Raw genomic sequence first — 16306 nt, 5'->3', positions numbered from 1 at the left:
ACCGTTTCTACTTCGCGGATTTTCGTTTATAGTTACGTTTATTTAGGTGGTTCTGGAATCTCCCGCGATAAACGAGGGGTCACTGTGCCTGTAACGTGATTTATATTCCCCATAATCGTCGTTAGTGGCGTCATTTCGTAACCGGTGACCTCACCGGAAGTTGCGCCGCCCCGCTACATCGCGAGCCGCGTTGGCGTTTCCTGGGCAGGAAGCGGCGCAGTCGGGCGATGTGCTGAGGGTGTCTGAGCTGTTTCACTCGCACCGCGGACTCGGGTATGTTGAGGTAAATTATTTACACGTGTGTTGTTTGTGGCCACCACGGTGGTTTGACGTTTGAGCGAAAAAATAAGCGAATAAGTGGTTAAGTATTTTGTTTAGCCAGCCCGGCCGTGTGTCGGACGGTCCGCCACCGGACCACCGGACCGCGGCCGAGCGTGTCAGACGTGACGACGGATCCCGCCGTCGTGTGTTCGCCCTGAGGATAATGTTGGAGATAAAACCCCGTGATGGGACATCTAACTGTCTGACTGTAGAAGTAGCCCGTTAGCTGACTAGCTAACACTCGGGGTTTAACGGCAGCTCCGCGCCGTGTAATGGGCGTCGGGTCTCGGTCGGCCTGTTGAAAGACCCAGTCAGCTATAACAAGTCTTTGAGGGTGAAATGTGTATTCCGTTGGCCAGTTAACCGCGTTTATTATCATTTAGCAATACGCGAGGTCCACATTTATTTATTAAAATAAAAAAAACCCTTCATTTCGCATAGAGTCTTCATTTCATAAAGTTATCTTGAGTTATCCATGCAAGTTTGATTATTTATGCCAAGTTCTTAGTTCTTCGCATCGGTGCGACGTTTAATTTGTAGTCAGTTAGATTAGCTATGTTTTAAATTTAGTTTTAAACTCCGACATTGAATCTAATTTAATCTAAAACAGCCAGTTTATTATGAATATGATGGCAGTGTCCCTCACAGGGTCACCACGCAGGATGTAACGTTAGCGTACGGGCCAGCCTGTTGCTAGGCAACATGGGTTCGGTTGTCCTCCAGGGATGGACATACTGTGTCATGACCGAGGAATGTGACCTCGGTGACCTCTGTACAGCTGCTGGGAGGCGAGGGGGCCAAACTGGAGGAAAGTGACGGACGTCGTCTCTTTCCTGAGATTTCATTGTTAGAAACGAGTTTTGGTTGGAGTGCAAATTCTCCATGTGACCAGAGATGATAAACGCCAGGTGACCAACTTCACTGGAGCAATAGAACAACTCTGCACACTGTAGAGGAGACAGTACGACATTTTAAAGTTTTATTTAAGATCTTGTGATATGTCTCATGTGCATCACAGAATGTAAAATAAAATGTAAACTTCATTGCTCAAAAAAAAGTTGTTACATTCATTATGGAATGCTTGAAGCAAAGAGCATAGTCAGAGACCACAAACCAAGACGATATTTTTGTGGTTTCTGGTCTGAGGTTGAAAGATCAAACCAGAGGTCCAGCACTGTTGAACTCGTAATACAGTACTATTGGATGATCAGTGACGGAGCAGGCATATCGAGGTGGCCATTGTTTAATTGTTTGTCACAAACCCTATATGACTGTTGGTTATCCACCTCCCTTCCAGGTGTCTACCATGGAGACAGAGATGATGCCAAAATTTGCGTCAAAAGATGAGGAAATTGAATACTGGAAGAATATGTCCCTCACATACAAGAAAAGGTAAATGATTTTTGACTGCTGTTCTTTCTTTTTTACTAATTGTTAGTAGTAGCCTACGTCTATACTTTTAAATAAAAAGTATGGTGTACAGGTGAAAGATTTTAAGCTTTAGTGAAACAAATTTTTTTGTGTGCTGTCAGCTCATACAGTTGACACATTTCGTATAATACTTTCCTACAGGTAGAAATCTGTCAAAATCCTTTTGCTATGTTAATGCTTTAATTAAGTCGCTGGTTTTCTGTTACTGTATACATGTATCCCTAGTGTAGAATAATGTAGCTTCAAATGTCACCTGTTCATGTGGTCAAAAGTTGGGAAAATATGCTATACCTCTGACGTTAACTATAGCAGAGACACCAATAGAAATATTGGCATTAGGATATTCTATACAGTGTTATTTAGTAGGTCTGTCAGTGGACTCGTATTTGCATAGTGTTTGCTAAAAAGATTAGGTCAAAACTGGGTTTGCATCTACATAAATGGTGCATTATACTGCACATGGGATTTGACATTACACAACTTGAGTTGCATTAATATAGAAGTATCCTATGGGCTTCCATTGTCACTATGTTTGGATTTTATTCCCTATTCTTGTTATAACCTTTTTGGATGCAGTATTAAAAACCAAAAGATTAAAAGTTTTTTTTTTTTTTTTTTTAATCTATATGGTTTTGGAACTTTACATCTGTAGGAGTTCAGAGTTCCTTCCCATGAAGCTCTCTTTACTTTAACCATAGGAAACAATCAGACACTCTGAGCTAAGAGAGTGCCCAGTTACCATCAGACACTCTGAGCTAAGAGAGTGCCCAGTTACCATCAGACACTCTGAGCTAAGAGAGTGCCCAGTTACCATCAGACACTCTGAGCTAAGAGAGTGCCCAGTTACCATCAGACACTCTGAGCTGAGTGCCCAGTTGCTGTTGGAAGCTGTTTTTGGATCAGTTGATGCTCTTAGTCGGTTTGGAAATGATGTGAAACACATTTCGGAATGTGTTCTGGAACCCCCACTGCACCATCCCCATCTGCACTTTGGTGGAGCAGTGGAAGTGTTAAAAGGCCAGGGATGTCCTGCAGAGGGAGGAGTCAAACAGCATCTGGGAGAATAAAAGAACACAGTCACATGCAAACATGCAGGGTTTTTACTGGTTATGACAGGAAACACATTTTCAGAACTTACCAGCATCAAATTTTGGGGTTTTCCCGGCAATGTTTTTGTAACTTTTGCCGTCAGACCTACGGGCCATGTGCTGATCTTTTAGGCATCTTTTTATCATCTTGGTGTTTCATACTGAGGCTGTTTGAAGTGTTTCTGTACTGGTGTTACTGAGGCCGATGTGGAACCAAAGATAAAACGGGGAAGTGTGTTGAGGTTTTGAGGCATTTCCTGTTTTCAGGCTGGTGTTACTTGGGTTTGTGCTCAGGAGGTTTACTGTGAGGCAGTGCTGTGGTAGGAATGTGCAGACTGACGATTTCTAGTGATCATGTGCACAGTACACGAATAGCAAGAGTAAAATGGCCCATGTTGACACGTGTTTCCTGTGAGAACTCTTTGCTTGGCACAAAAATATATTTTTTTCTGTCTCTTGCACAGGACTGTTCCAACCCTAGTGATTTATGAACTGCACTTTTTCTGACCCAACATGTCGGCCTCATATCAGTCTCATGTGTATTACTAAATCAGATGAGGTTTCAGATATTATTCCTAACTAATTGGCACACACATTCACATTCTGTAAAAATTAGACTGGCTCTGATTCGGGGTAATTTGTATCTAATTATTTCACCACAGGGACAGCTGTCGATGACTAAGTTACCAAATACCCATCCTCTTCAGTTACATACGAGTTTGCATGCTTTAGTCAAAATGCTGAATGCATGACATCCTAGCTGTCCCAAGTCACAGCGGGGCCTCCTGTGCTGCTGAGCATTGTCTGCTTTGGGTGTGCTCTTGCAGATATCACGATGCCCAGGAAGAGCTACAGGAATTCCAGGAAGGAAGTCGTGAGCTGGAGGCGGAGCTAGAGGCCCAGTTAGGCCAGGCGGAGCACCGCATCAGAGACCTGCAGGCCGAGAACCAGCGGCTGAGGAGTGAGGGGGACTGCCTAAAGGTAGGGCCGGGGCCCTTTATCTCACACGGCACTCCCAAAGGAGTTGGGTGACATGGGCTCCAAGTTAAATGTGGCAGAAAGTATCAGCTCACATTATATTCAGGCACAGAGCCAAGAACGTGCTGTTAAAGTAATCTTTTGTTGCGTCTTAATTGGATGCCTAGAGAAATCAGATAATGTGTGAATTGGCAGGAATTGGAGGGGGAAAAACATTTAATATAAAGTAAAGCAATTTCCTTACACCTCTTCCCAGAGCAACCTTTTATATTTGTGTTTTGGGGCCAGTTTGTTGGTGCTAAATAAACCTGCCCCCCTTCAGTCAGATGGTTCATTAGAGGGTTGTGCCCACAGAAAGGGGTTGCCAGATCCCCAATAACCCCTCCTCCTGATGTTTGCCAGCACTCTAAATCTTTCTGCAATCGTGTGCTTGGCTGTGCTCTTCAGGAGAAACTGGAGCAACAGTATGCACAGAGCTATAAGCAGATCTCCATGTTGGAGGACGATCTGGGCCAAACACGCTGTATTAAGGAGCAGCTGCACAAGTACGTCCGTGAGCTGGAGCAGGCCAACGACGACCTTGAGAGAGCCAAGAGGTATTAGTTCCTCTTGACATTTTCCTTCCTTTCCTTCCCTGTATTTTTATACCTTCACACAGGCAAACAATTCCGCCAAGGCCTCTTATCATAGAGAGCAATATTTTGACCACTGCTCCTAAATGTATATTTCGTTTGGCTTGGTTGACTTGTCCAGGGCCACTATTACGTCTCTGGAGGACTTCGAGCAGCGTCTGAACCAGGCCATAGAGAGGAACGCCTTTTTGGAGAGCGAGCTGGACGAGAAGGAGTCTCTCCTGGTGTCCGTCCAGAGGCTGAAGGACGAGGCCAGAGGTAATCTCGTCGTCTACTCTACTCTCATCTGTCCCTGTGGTGTCCCCATGATGCTGAAGACTGGACCTTCCCCGAGTTCAGCACGGTCCACCCTTCTGTCTTCTATAGATTTAAGGCAAGAGCTGGCTGTGCGAGAAAGGTCCACGGATGTCACCAGAATGTCTGCGCCCAGCTCTCCCACCCTGGACACTGACAAAATGGACACTGCTGTCCAAGCCTCCCTGTCCCTCCCGGCTACGCCAGTGGGAAAAGCCATAGATCATCCCTTCATGAACCAGAAAGGTAGACCATGTCTCCTCACATCTATCCCAAAGCCCTTGCTGAACCGCGTTCATTTCACTCATTTGATTATAAACTTTGTGTCTTAGCGCTGACCAACGGTTGCGGGAACTCTGCGCTCACCCCATCTGCCCGCATTTCTGCCCTCAACATTGTTGGAGACCTCCTGCGGAAAGTTGGGGTAATTCCTAGAATTCTGCCGCATCCACCGTTTTAACTTCGGTCTCGTGGTTCTGGCTCACGTAGAGCAGCGTGTGGGTACCAGGTGTCCTCACAGCGGGCAGGACCAACATTCACACCGCATCACTATTCCCAAACCCTTCCAGGCGCTGGAGTCCAAGTTGGCGGCCTGCAGGAACTTTGCCAAGGATCAGGCAGCAAGGAAGACCTACAGCACGGGAAACGGGAACCTGGTCAACAGCAACGCAACCAAGTTCTCTCACTCGCTCCACACCACGTACTTTGACAAAGTGTGAGTAGCATACGCCTTCCTGCCTTACGGTAGGGACTGCAGCGTTGCTTTCTACAGTTTTATCCAGACGTGTCATCAGATGGTGTCCTGTGGTCAGATATATTGCCATAAGGAACTGGCATGTTGGCCCTGACGGGCAGTACAGTTGTTAACTCACCATGTTACTGTGCAGGACGGTGAACGGGCTGGACCCCAGTGCTCTGACGGGACTGGCATCCCCCCGTGCCGTGTCCCCTCCTGCCCTGCTCCCCCTCAGCGTGTGAGAGACCCACCTGCCTCCTCCACACAAGCCCCTGGACACCACGGAGACGGACGCAAGGGACAGTTTGAGTGCTCTGCTGCTATGTGTGTGTGTGTGCGTGCGTGCGTGTGTGTGTGTTCATGTGAGACCCCACGACTGGGCAGCAGTTACAATGTGCCTCACTGTGCGTGTCTTAACAGTTGCATGTGAGAGGCTGTAGCACGGGCATCTCTATGTTGGTCCAGCCCGGTTCTGAAGCGGCCTCTGCACTTTTCACCCTAATTTGTTTGTTTGTTTTTTGTTCTAAAGCCATCTGAATGACGGCGGGCTTCAGCAGGCCGCTGCTTGATTTGGAACATTCTTGATTTGTTGCACAGGAGGCAAGACGCTCAACAAATGTCTAAACATATAAAGTAAAGGACACAGAGTGGGGGGTTCTTTTAGTTAGCATCATACTTGAGGACATGTGACAACAGGCATGGAGAGGCCTGCATCGAGTGAACTGTATGACTGAATTATATCTGGACTGGGTCCGGATCAGAAGCAGAGTCCTAATGTAATGGTTAGAGTACCTTGTGCTGAGAGTAGTGGTTGACCCACAGTGTAGTAGGACCCTTCTAAATGACGTGGAAATATGTCTTGTTTTCAGCCCTGAACCAGGGAATAATTTCCAGGCTTGTGTTTGTGCCCAGAGTGCTGCCTCCCCTGCCTGCTGGGATGGTCGGCATCGGTTGCATAGATGATGTCATTATGACACAGGGATGCCAGATAATCTGTTTCCACGTTCAGCCTGCTGTTTAACACCACTACTCGCACTACGTATTTAGTGTTTGTTCAGCCATTGCCCTGTGTCCTTACAATAGTTCCCATATGAAGGGATCGGGGAAGATGCTGTTTTATTTGTAGGCAGTGTTTTGGATATGTAAATTCTTTTGGTGCAATGTTACTTGAAGTATAACAGTTGAAGTTTTTTTTGTGCAATGGTCATCAGTTCACTGTTTGAGGGTTTTTTTTTCCCCAGTTCAGTCCCCCCCCCCCCCCCCCCCCCCTATTCCAGCTCCAACCAGCTCCTGTTGTGGAAGCTCGGGTGTGTTGAGTACCATGGACCACCTGGACTGGAACAGGATCTTCTACATTAGTGACTGTGTCAACCTCCATTTTGTACCATGTGCTTTGTAGTTTTGTTGGTAAGGATGACGGTCAGACTACATGTCCGACTACATATCTCGCAGTGCTTCTGAGGGTCCCCCCCCCCATATTCTAGCTCCAACCAGCTCCTGTCCTCAGCAGGAACGCTCAGGCTGTGGAAGCTCGGGTGGGTTGAGTACCTGGAACAGAAGGTGTACATGGACCACCACGTACCACATGGACTGGAACAGGATCCTCCATTTTGTATCATGTGCTTTGTAGTTCTGTTGGTGAGGATGACGGTCAGACTGCATGTCAGACTAAATATCTCCCAATGCTTCTACATGCTGCTTTCAGTTCATTACCTATACCAGCACTTTTTCAACCATGCAATTTTGGAGCTGTGGTTTTGTTTTGTTTTTTTGGGTCCCATTCTTGATTTTACACAGAATATTAAGTTATAGAGCACTCTGTTGACGGTTTGATTTGTCACATGTATATAAGTTTGTACGTTTTTCCCAAGAAATTTGTACATACCAAAATTGGGCCCTGAGCTCATTAATTTATTTCACATTCTTTATTGCATGTTTTGAGATGACTGAATTTTACAAATTGTACATCATTTATAAATTATATCATGATATAAAGGTTTGTTCATTATGTGCAAATAAAGTATAAAACTAAGTGACCATTGACCTATTCTTCTACATAGCTGGTTCAGTACATGCACGCATTTCCAAAAATCCATTCTGTTTCCGTAGTGACTTTGAAATATTTTCTGCCCATAGACTAAATGTACAAGTCTGATGTAACCTGATGTGTTATGAACATAGACCGTACATGTATAAAGCATTTAAAGCCTATAGTTGGGAACAGCAGTGTCTAGATGACATTATTTAAATGGGACAAAATAATAAAACTTAATTATTTTAAATGAATACAAATGTATAAAGGTGTTTGTGTATGTATGAATTATGTGTGTAAATTGTTGTGAAGGAATTACCTTTAGTATCATTCAAAAGTGTTTGTTAATCAAAGTAACATAACCAAAGTTATTGCTATAAAAAGCTATCTAGTCTAGGTTTTCAAACCATTCTGATAACTGGGCATCAGACTTGATTGAAAATACTATCACAGTTCACGGTACCATGAGTTGCTTACTGTCTTTTTCCTCAGGGGATGTGTATATTCAGGTATAATTGTTAGGTATCATGTGACTTTCGTCTAGTGGTTTTTCCAGCTTAGAGTACCTTGTGTTCAGGACCATCTATTCTACCTTGGAGATTCCAAGCAACTACGTAGCACTTTTGTAAGTCGCTCTGGATAAGAGTGTCTGCTAAATGCCATAAATGTAAATGTAATGATTTAAAGTACTATCATGATTTACAATACAATCACGAATGTTCTTAGGAAAATGGACAATCTACTACGTTTTTTTTTCCCCAAGTAATGAGCAATAGCTAACCGAAAAACAATACAAGGTCATCAATCACAAAACTAATATTTAGTCCTGGTTCTGTTTATTAAAGTCTTATTGAAATGTTTGTAAAATAATTTTTGGAGAGGACCAAACACCCTCCCTACTGAGCATGTGCAAATGAAATCGCAACCTGACTAAGGGAAGCGATGGCCAGTGACAGGGTCTGGCCACAGCAGGGCGCTAGAGGACTGAAAGCAGAGAACATGAAAAATTTCAGCTGCACTCCGCACTTCACATCTTTCAAACATTCGTCCGGATCTCAGTGTCTGGTTCTTTCATCCTGGGTGAATCCACAGGCTGATGCTGGTGGTCCAAACGCAGTTATGCGCAGGTGAGACGGGCCTCTTCTCCTTAGCATAACTCTGTCCATCAAGTAGAAAGACACCAAAATGTAGAGGCCAGCAGTGCAGACAGACGCACTGCAGGCAAGGAAGACACTGCTGTACAGTCCTGTGTAGTCCACCAGCACGCCTGCAAGACAACAATATGCAGTTACGGGTGAGGTAATCTCCAGAGTGGCCAAGCACTAATATTTAAAGAGAATAGCAGCCAGATTAGCACCACACTACAAAGATATGGCCTTTGTTTCTGCCTCGCTGTGGCACCGGCAACACGAGAGGACCATGCAGTGTCTTTGGTGTGTATAAACACACTGTGGAAGCCAGACATATAATGTCAGGACAGCCTGAAGAGCACAGTGTTCACACAGAGTGAACACACATGACCCTAATTTCCCTACAGTTGTGACACACACAAACACACCCCCCCCCCCCTTCCGTTTGCCTGTTTACACTTTATGTTTACATTATGTGTGCTTCTCCTGCCAGAGGTGGGCCCGTGGCGTGCGGGTAGGGAAGCAGCTTATCTCCACCACCTCCATCAGTGAATAACAGCGACCGTTGGACCGGGCCTTGGAACGCATCAAGATGATGGCCGTGTACTTGTGAAGGCAGGTCAGGAGGGCAGAGACGGCACCCTGCACACTCACCTTCCGCCCCTCCTGCTGCTTCTGGACGTGCAGATCCAGGTAGGCTCGCGGGCTCAACAGGTGCTGCCTTACCGCGGTGATTTGGACACACAGCTACGTCCAGACCAGACATCCTTCATTCCTCTTGCACGTGTGCACCATGCCCAACTGACCTGTGATTACTGCAGTGATGTACGGATCCACCAGTCTGAGCCAACGAGTTGCACGTCATTCCGAGTTACGATCCCTCCCACAATTACTGTTGCATGGCAACCGTAGTTCTCCATGAGAACACTGGATTGGGGCCCTGCAAATAAACACACACACTGAAATGCAAACAATAACAATGAACTCCTACACACAAATGCCAATTGGGGTAGCCCCATTAGGGCGTACTCAGTGCCGTTTCAAGGTATTTGGGGGCCCCAAGCAAAGACACCAACCGGGCCCCCCCCAACCTCCACACCAGAAATCTCATGCCCAAACCCCCCTCCGGCCAAAAAAAAAAAACATATCTGGCCGCAGTCCACCTTCAAGAACCACAGCATATGCACCTCAAACTAACTACTTTACAAATTTACTACTTGTAGCTGAACATAGCAGATTTAAGTATGGGATTACCCGGGACGTATATATTGTTTTTAGCCTACCTGCTGCTAAATTACACCATTTGTACAGGTAGGCCTAATTTATCCAGTGTAAATCATCACTTACCACTGTCTTGTGTTTTTTTTAGGGGTGGGCATAGATTAATTTTTTTAATCTAGATTAATCTCACTGAAATCTTGAAATTAATCTAGATTAATCTATATTAAAATGGCTCATATGCGTGCTACCCAAGTAATGACTAAAAGTCAGTTTTTGAGATAGGATTTCTTAATACAGAGGGTGCATTAGACCAGGGGCTCATCTCCTGTTTCCAAAATGCATCAATGACTGCTTGAGGAAGCTGTTCTACTTTGATACTTGAAGAAAAAAAAAACATGCTCAATTAAATGTAGGCTACTCGTGTTCAACGGTTTATTCAGTTAAACATGAATTTGTAAGCCTACATACTGTATATTAAAAGGGGTTGATAACATGTTTATTCAGCTAAACATGATATTTGAAATGTAAGCCAACATTTAGTACATTTAATCTCACGGACATAATTTGGGGGGGACTTTTTCAAAAGCCGGTTTGGTCCTCTGAAGTTTTAACGGTTAAAAATAAATATTTAAATAGCGACGAATCTAGCGCTAGGACCATGCAGAAAACGACCGCTCCGAGCTCCGCTCCGGTAATATTTTACGTTCCTAAAAATGAATTTTCCATGAAGCAAACCTGGCGACTTCGTGGCTGCATCCATGTAAACACACGTACGATTTTTAATTCACAGGTTTGAAAACTCGTTCTCGCCCCTACTGTGCAATTTGGTTAGGAATACAGCCGAGCTAAACTGTCAAGTTGAAAGTCATCATAGTTTGCTTACCCATTTAGTAGATATATTAACGGCGATAATTTTTATATCGCCCGATAAGAGTATCAAATTAACGAACGCCGTTAACGGCCCACCACTAGTTTTTTGTGTTCCTCTTCCTTCTTTTGTTTTCTCTTTTGGCTTCCTGATGGATAAATTCGCTTCATGGTTAAGTTTCATATTTGCCGGCGTCTAAAACTTGGCTGTCTGCCAGGACAGTGTCTACCTGCCTTAAGCAGCTGGTGGGAGGGGCCCCTTGAGGGGGATTCTGAGAACAGTGTCATTGCTCATGACTTTGAGAATGTAAAGGGGGGCTCACACAGTTTGTCGCTGCATTTAATTCTTAACCTGTTGTTGTCTGGGGGCCCCAGGCCAGCTTGGGGCCCCAAGCAATTGCCTGGTTTGCCTGCCCCATCGCGACGGGCCTGGGCGTACTCACACTAGGCACGGTTTGCTCGTTCCGTGCCGGGGCCCGGTTATCCCCCCTCCCCACTCCCCCGCTGGCCTGCACTCACACTCGCTTCAGCAACCCGGCCCGAGCACGCTTACGTCATCACAACGCCGCTTTATTTGGAAAAAAGCGCGCTCGCACAACATTATAGAGTTCACGATTCTCTTTGTATTGTATTTTTGGAGTCGTTTTGGGAGTGCAGAAACACGGTGCAAGCACAGATTTATCGATAATTTAACACAACGATTGTCTGCTAATCGCTTTGCCGCTATGACTGTTTAACGTGAGCGTCGCATCACTGATGTCATGTTTGAGTTCCAGCGAAATGAACCAATCAGGCGAGGCACCAAGCGGGCCCGGGCACGGATAGCGCTCACACTAGAAGCGAACCGTGCCCGAGTCCACATGAATCGTGCCCTGGCCCACCTCTTCAAAGCGGGCCCGGGCACGGTTGGAGCGCTCACACTAGCCAAACGAACCGTGCTTCGGCAGGCAACCGTGCCCGGGCCCGGATCACAGAGCCTAGTGTGAGTACGCCCTAAGGGCATAAAATCCTTAGGTGTTAAATAGGTGTTAACCCTTAGGTGTTAAATCAACACATGGAAATCGCCCTGATGAGAGAGAACAGGTGACCACTGTAAAATAATATTCAAACAATACACAGTGAAGAAAATCCTTTATCATCACTATAAACGAGATCATGAATTGACAAGATCTTCCTTCACATTATTGCCTCCCAAAGTTGAGAATGCAGATTCACATGGCGCATAATGGTATAATTTCCTTGTAGTCTTTGTAAAGGGTTTGCTATGTCTTTACATAAGGACACACTTTCTCAACATATATGTGTGTGTGTGTGTGTGTGTGTGTGTGTGTGTGTGTTCTCATAGACACCATAAAATCATTTGTTCCATAATTTTTTCATTAAATTACAAGCTGAACACGTTCTAGCATTATAAACTCTTTCTGAATGATAAAATATCTTTATGATTGACTACCATGCTTTAAAGGATATGTTTGATCTTTTTTTTACTCTAAATTTAATTACAGTTGCCCCCCTCCCCCATTCACAAGTGTGCATAAAGCAACCTATCATTAAAGCTGCCATTACAACTACATACTACTGCTGGGACATTTTATTTTTGGTGTAGTTTAAAGATAAAGTGAATAAGGATCCAAGATATTACACTGTCCAAAAATCAATTTTTAGAGGATCATCTTTGTTTTACCTTGACGTTCCAGCCAAGACTGCATTGAGAAGTTAGTAACTGGCTGTTAGTAAGTGAGAAATCTTTCTTCTTGTTTTTTGTCTGTTTAACCTGTGAGTTTTTTCCTGTTTACTTTTTCCTGCCTAGTTTTACTTTGTTAGTTACTATGGATATTCACGTTGGCTTTGTGACTTTGAACCGTGACCCTGACGTTCGTGGATTTGCCCTCAATAAGCCTCAAATTTCTTAATCAAAGACCATATATTTGTATATATATGGTCTCTGTTCCCAGCACATGCGTCTGCCCTATTATTCCATGTTGCCCCAGGCATCACACTGTTACAGCAGAACTTATAGCCTATTTGTCTACAGATGAAGGAAAATGAACAGAAATATGCAAATGATCCTTGGACAGGTGTAATCGGTTCTATGTTACGTTAAAAGATTTGATCAGCAGCTTTCAGAAGTGTGCACACATTCATTTATATTTATGTAATGAACACAAGTACTGGTACAGTAATTGGGGGCTTAATTTTTAATAACAGTTGCAGCGTGATCATTTGATGCAAAAGAGAAACATTCCCGAGTTCAGTCTTTTAACCTTGAAACATTTATTAAAGCTTACAAAGATCTTTGGAGAGCAGCAAAAGCGCTCACAAACTATTATTGACCTTATTGGTTCAACATGGTAATAATAATAATAATGTATTTTATTTAATGTCGCCTTTCTAGCACCCAAGGACTATGTACAATAAAATACAATCATAAAATTAGACAAGGGTAATAAACATTGAAGATAAAACAAAATTAAATAAAATATTCCAATCAGGTGAACCACAAACAGAGTAGTTAGAGGCAAAACTCACCGGGTATCACACAAAAACGGGCAGTAAGGCATGAAGAGACTAAGGAGACACACACACACACAATCAGTACAATCCAAGACCTGAATATACTGAGATGACAGAGTCCAAAGCAGCCAAAATGCAGACATAAATTATTCTTGGGCCCTGTTTTCATGCAGCCATGGCGTGGGCTGGAACTTTTCTGGAATATTTTGAAAAGGGTATTTAATTCAAGGCTAAGCTCGATGTTTCGGCTCTCCAGCCCACTTATGGTGTCATAACAATGCCACCGAAATACTGATGGAGACTTGGAAGTGTGTTGGGGCGCCTGGGACAAAATAATAGACATTTCCGACATGTCCGCTAGGTGTCAGTAATGGTCTGTGAGGTGCCCAACGTAACAGACGTAAGACGACTGAATCTCCGTTTCCGGCGGCCCTAACCCAGCCTTCTAGTTTTGCAGCGGTTAGTCTTTGACAAGTAAGTAGCCGTCAATGGTAAAGACATTATTTCAGAATAATATAAATCTTACTTATAAACGTGTCATAAGTTGGACTTTACCTTTTGGTGTCATTGACAATACATAAGAGTATTTTTTCTCGAGCCATGGTTTACAAATATGAGATTATTTGAATGATGACCTTGCTTTGCTTGGCTAGCATAATGTAGCCACACGGCTAGCTGCAGTCTGGTCCTTTTGCTCCTCCACATTTTGTTGCGCGGGTCTTTATAATACACTTGGTTTAGTAAGAAAGTAAATATTTGTTTAGCTTTCTTTACAAATGACTTGAATTAAAACGAGTGAGACAAACCGAGTCAAAGCGTCTGCGAGCCATTCTTGTAAGCTAACCCAAGTCAAGCTAGCTGTTTGTTAGCCTTCAATCTCAAGTGTTTGTGAGAGTGAGAATACTGAGTGTTTGTGGGAGTACTGAGTGTTTGTGGGAGTACTGAGTGTTTGTGGGAGTACTGAGTGTTTGTGGGAGTACTGAGTGTTTGTGGGAGTACTGAGTGTTTGTGGGAGTACTGAGTGTTTGTGGGAGTACTGAGTGTTTGTGAGAGTACTGCGGGTTTGTGAGAGTACTGCGAGTTTGTGTTAGTACTGAGGGTTTCTCCTGCTTCATTCGGCATTTCCAACGTTTATTCTTCTGTCTTCTATCTTTTCTCACGGTATTTGTGTGTGACTTAACATTGCAAACTGCAAGGACATGATGAGACATGTCTGCTTGAAGAAACTGCCTCTCTCTTTCTTTTTGTCTCTCTCTCTTTCTTTAGCAATATGCTCGTCTTCGTATGTTAATAATTGTAACGGATTTGTGCTCTCTGAACGTCTGTGCAGGGATAACAACATGGCCGGGCGACGAGTAGCCGTGAAGGCCATAGACTGGCTGGCGTTTGCAGAGAGAGTCCCTCCCAACCAGAGACCCATGTTCAATAGCCTGAAGACTCGCAGTGATGCCATCGCTGCAAAGTGAGTGCTCAGTGCAGCCCTCTGGAGCGACCGCGTCCCAGAGTTGCCTACGGGCTTACGTTTATGGTGTAGCATCGGGCTTACGTTTATGGTGTAGCATCGGGCTTACGTTTATGGTGTAGCATCGGTATTCCCTTGGATATTTTAAAGTATTAAAGTTTAGGTTTGCTACGTGACAATGTGCTTTGAGTCACACTCATTTGTCTTTGTGTTTCTTTATGTCGTTGATGGTTCATGGTCCTCTCTTTGCAGACTTGCTTCGCTGCCAGAAAAACCAGCGCCCATTGACTGGAATTTCTACAGGAAGACGGTGGCCAAGGCAGGCATGGTGGAGGAGTTTGAGAAGAAGGTGAGCTTTAATAGTCCGTTATTCAGGCTCTCACTGCTGCGTCGTCAGTGCCTCAACAATCCTTGTACCATGTTGACGTCTCGCACAACCCACAGTTTGCTGCTTTGAGCGTTCCTGAGCCGGTGGACACCCAGACCTCTAAGATCAATGCACAGGAGCAGGAGGCTGTGAGTGACACTTTTATTCATTTTCTTATAAACTCCAGCACATGGAGTAGTGCTGTGCCTTGTGCACATTTTTACACTTTTGTCTTTTTTTTTTGTCATGATGGTTAAAACCTCCTTCATGGTTGATCTTTTTTTTCTTTCTTTTAATCTATTGGTAATTGGTTATTGCCATGCTGCAGAACCAGAGTGCCACAGCCTTCATGGAGGAATCCAAAGCTCGCATTGCTCAGTATGAGAAGGAGGTAAGTGGAGTGTGCATTGGATTACATTGAACCATCACTGTACATTCATTGATAAATGGTCCTTCTTAGCACAATCTACAAACGTGTTCTGTTTTGAAAGCCTAAAGGTGTAAACTGACATTTGTTTTTGTATGTCAATGATGAGTTGAACCTCCAATTATAAGCCTCAGTGATGGTGATTTATATCAACAATGTGCACTTAACATTGAGATACGTACTGTTAGTGACCTGTGAATCTGTCTGACTTGGTCCTCAACAGCTTCAGAAGTTCAAGGCGATGATTCCCTTTGACCAGATGACCATTGAAGACCTCAACCAAGCTTTCCCTGAGACGAAGCTGGATAAGGAGAAGTATCCGTACTGGCCACACAAACCGATTGCAGATTTGTAATTTATTAGCTGAATCATATTGTTTATAAATGAATAAACCCCTCAGTACATGATAGTATTGTATAGTCTTGTCTGTGTCATGTTTCTCTGTGGAAGACACGATGCACAGTATTACTGTCTGAATGGCCTAAAATAGAATAAATGGTTCAATTGTGAACAAAACTGAAGGGACAGTCATGGTTCTTTTGAGATGGCTGAACCCCATTTACTCAGTACACTTTTGCATTTCATATAGCAGGATTGGGGTGTTTGAGAAAAAACAGCAGTGCTGTTTACAATGAGTGCACTGAAGTTCACGAGTGAAGTCTAATGTTTCACAATGGTAATAACCTATTTTAGTAGAGCACCTGTGACTGAGGTTTCAGCTTCATGATGCATCATCTACGGCAGGGGTAATCAATTAAATCTTTCCGCGGTCCATTTTTGGCAGATAGCTCAGACCTTAGGTCCGG

The 16306-nt window shown here is 44.1% G+C and overlaps 2 protein-coding genes and 1 long non-coding RNA gene across 5 annotated transcripts; 2 read left to right on the top strand and 1 right to left on the bottom strand.

Annotated features, from left to right (window-relative positions):
* Window positions 1-144: 144 nt before the first annotated feature.
* Window positions 145-7516, top strand: ndel1b (nudE neurodevelopment protein 1-like 1b). Of its 3 annotated transcripts, XR_013129320.1 has the most exons (10): window positions 155-283; window positions 1619-1713; window positions 3668-3821; window positions 4266-4414; window positions 4572-4708; window positions 4817-4990; window positions 5077-5168; window positions 5314-5459; window positions 5632-6887; window positions 6988-7516. XR_013129320.1 is itself a non-coding variant. In XM_076996771.1 (9 exons), the coding sequence occupies exons 2-9, from the start codon at window positions 1628-1630 to the stop codon at window positions 5720-5722; spliced, it is 1029 nt and encodes a 342-aa protein (XP_076852886.1). In that variant the 5' UTR covers window positions 145-273; window positions 1619-1627; the 3' UTR covers window positions 5723-7516. The 3 variants fall into 3 exon arrangements, 2 of the variants coding, with proteins under 2 accessions (XP_076852886.1, XP_076852885.1); XM_076996771.1 differs by having other exon boundaries at window positions 145-273; window positions 5632-7516; XM_076996770.1 differs by having other exon boundaries at window positions 5632-7516.
* Window positions 7354-11157, bottom strand: LOC143508333 (uncharacterized). The gene is made up of 3 exons (XR_013129322.1): window positions 10747-11157; window positions 9449-9582; window positions 7354-8779 (listed from the first exon to the last, which is right to left on the bottom strand). It is a non-coding gene; the product is annotated as an uncharacterized LOC143508333 (long non-coding RNA).
* A 2415-nt stretch (window positions 11158-13572) lies between these two features.
* On the top strand, window positions 13573-15907 carry atp5pd (ATP synthase peripheral stalk subunit d). Its single transcript, XM_076997506.1, has 6 exons — window positions 13573-13718; window positions 14575-14706; window positions 14959-15055; window positions 15151-15222; window positions 15402-15464; window positions 15724-15907. The coding sequence occupies exons 2-6, from the start codon at window positions 14585-14587 to the stop codon at window positions 15853-15855; spliced, it is 486 nt and encodes a 161-aa protein (XP_076853621.1). The 5' UTR covers window positions 13573-13718; window positions 14575-14584; the 3' UTR covers window positions 15856-15907.
* Window positions 15908-16306: the final 399 nt, after the last annotated feature.

This window comes from Brachyhypopomus gauderio, chromosome 2, assembly GCF_052324685.1.
Source record: "Brachyhypopomus gauderio isolate BG-103 chromosome 2, BGAUD_0.2, whole genome shotgun sequence".
NCBI classification, from domain to species: domain Eukaryota; kingdom Metazoa; phylum Chordata; class Actinopteri; order Gymnotiformes; family Hypopomidae; genus Brachyhypopomus; species Brachyhypopomus gauderio.
This window is presented reverse-complemented; position numbering and strand designations above follow the sequence as displayed.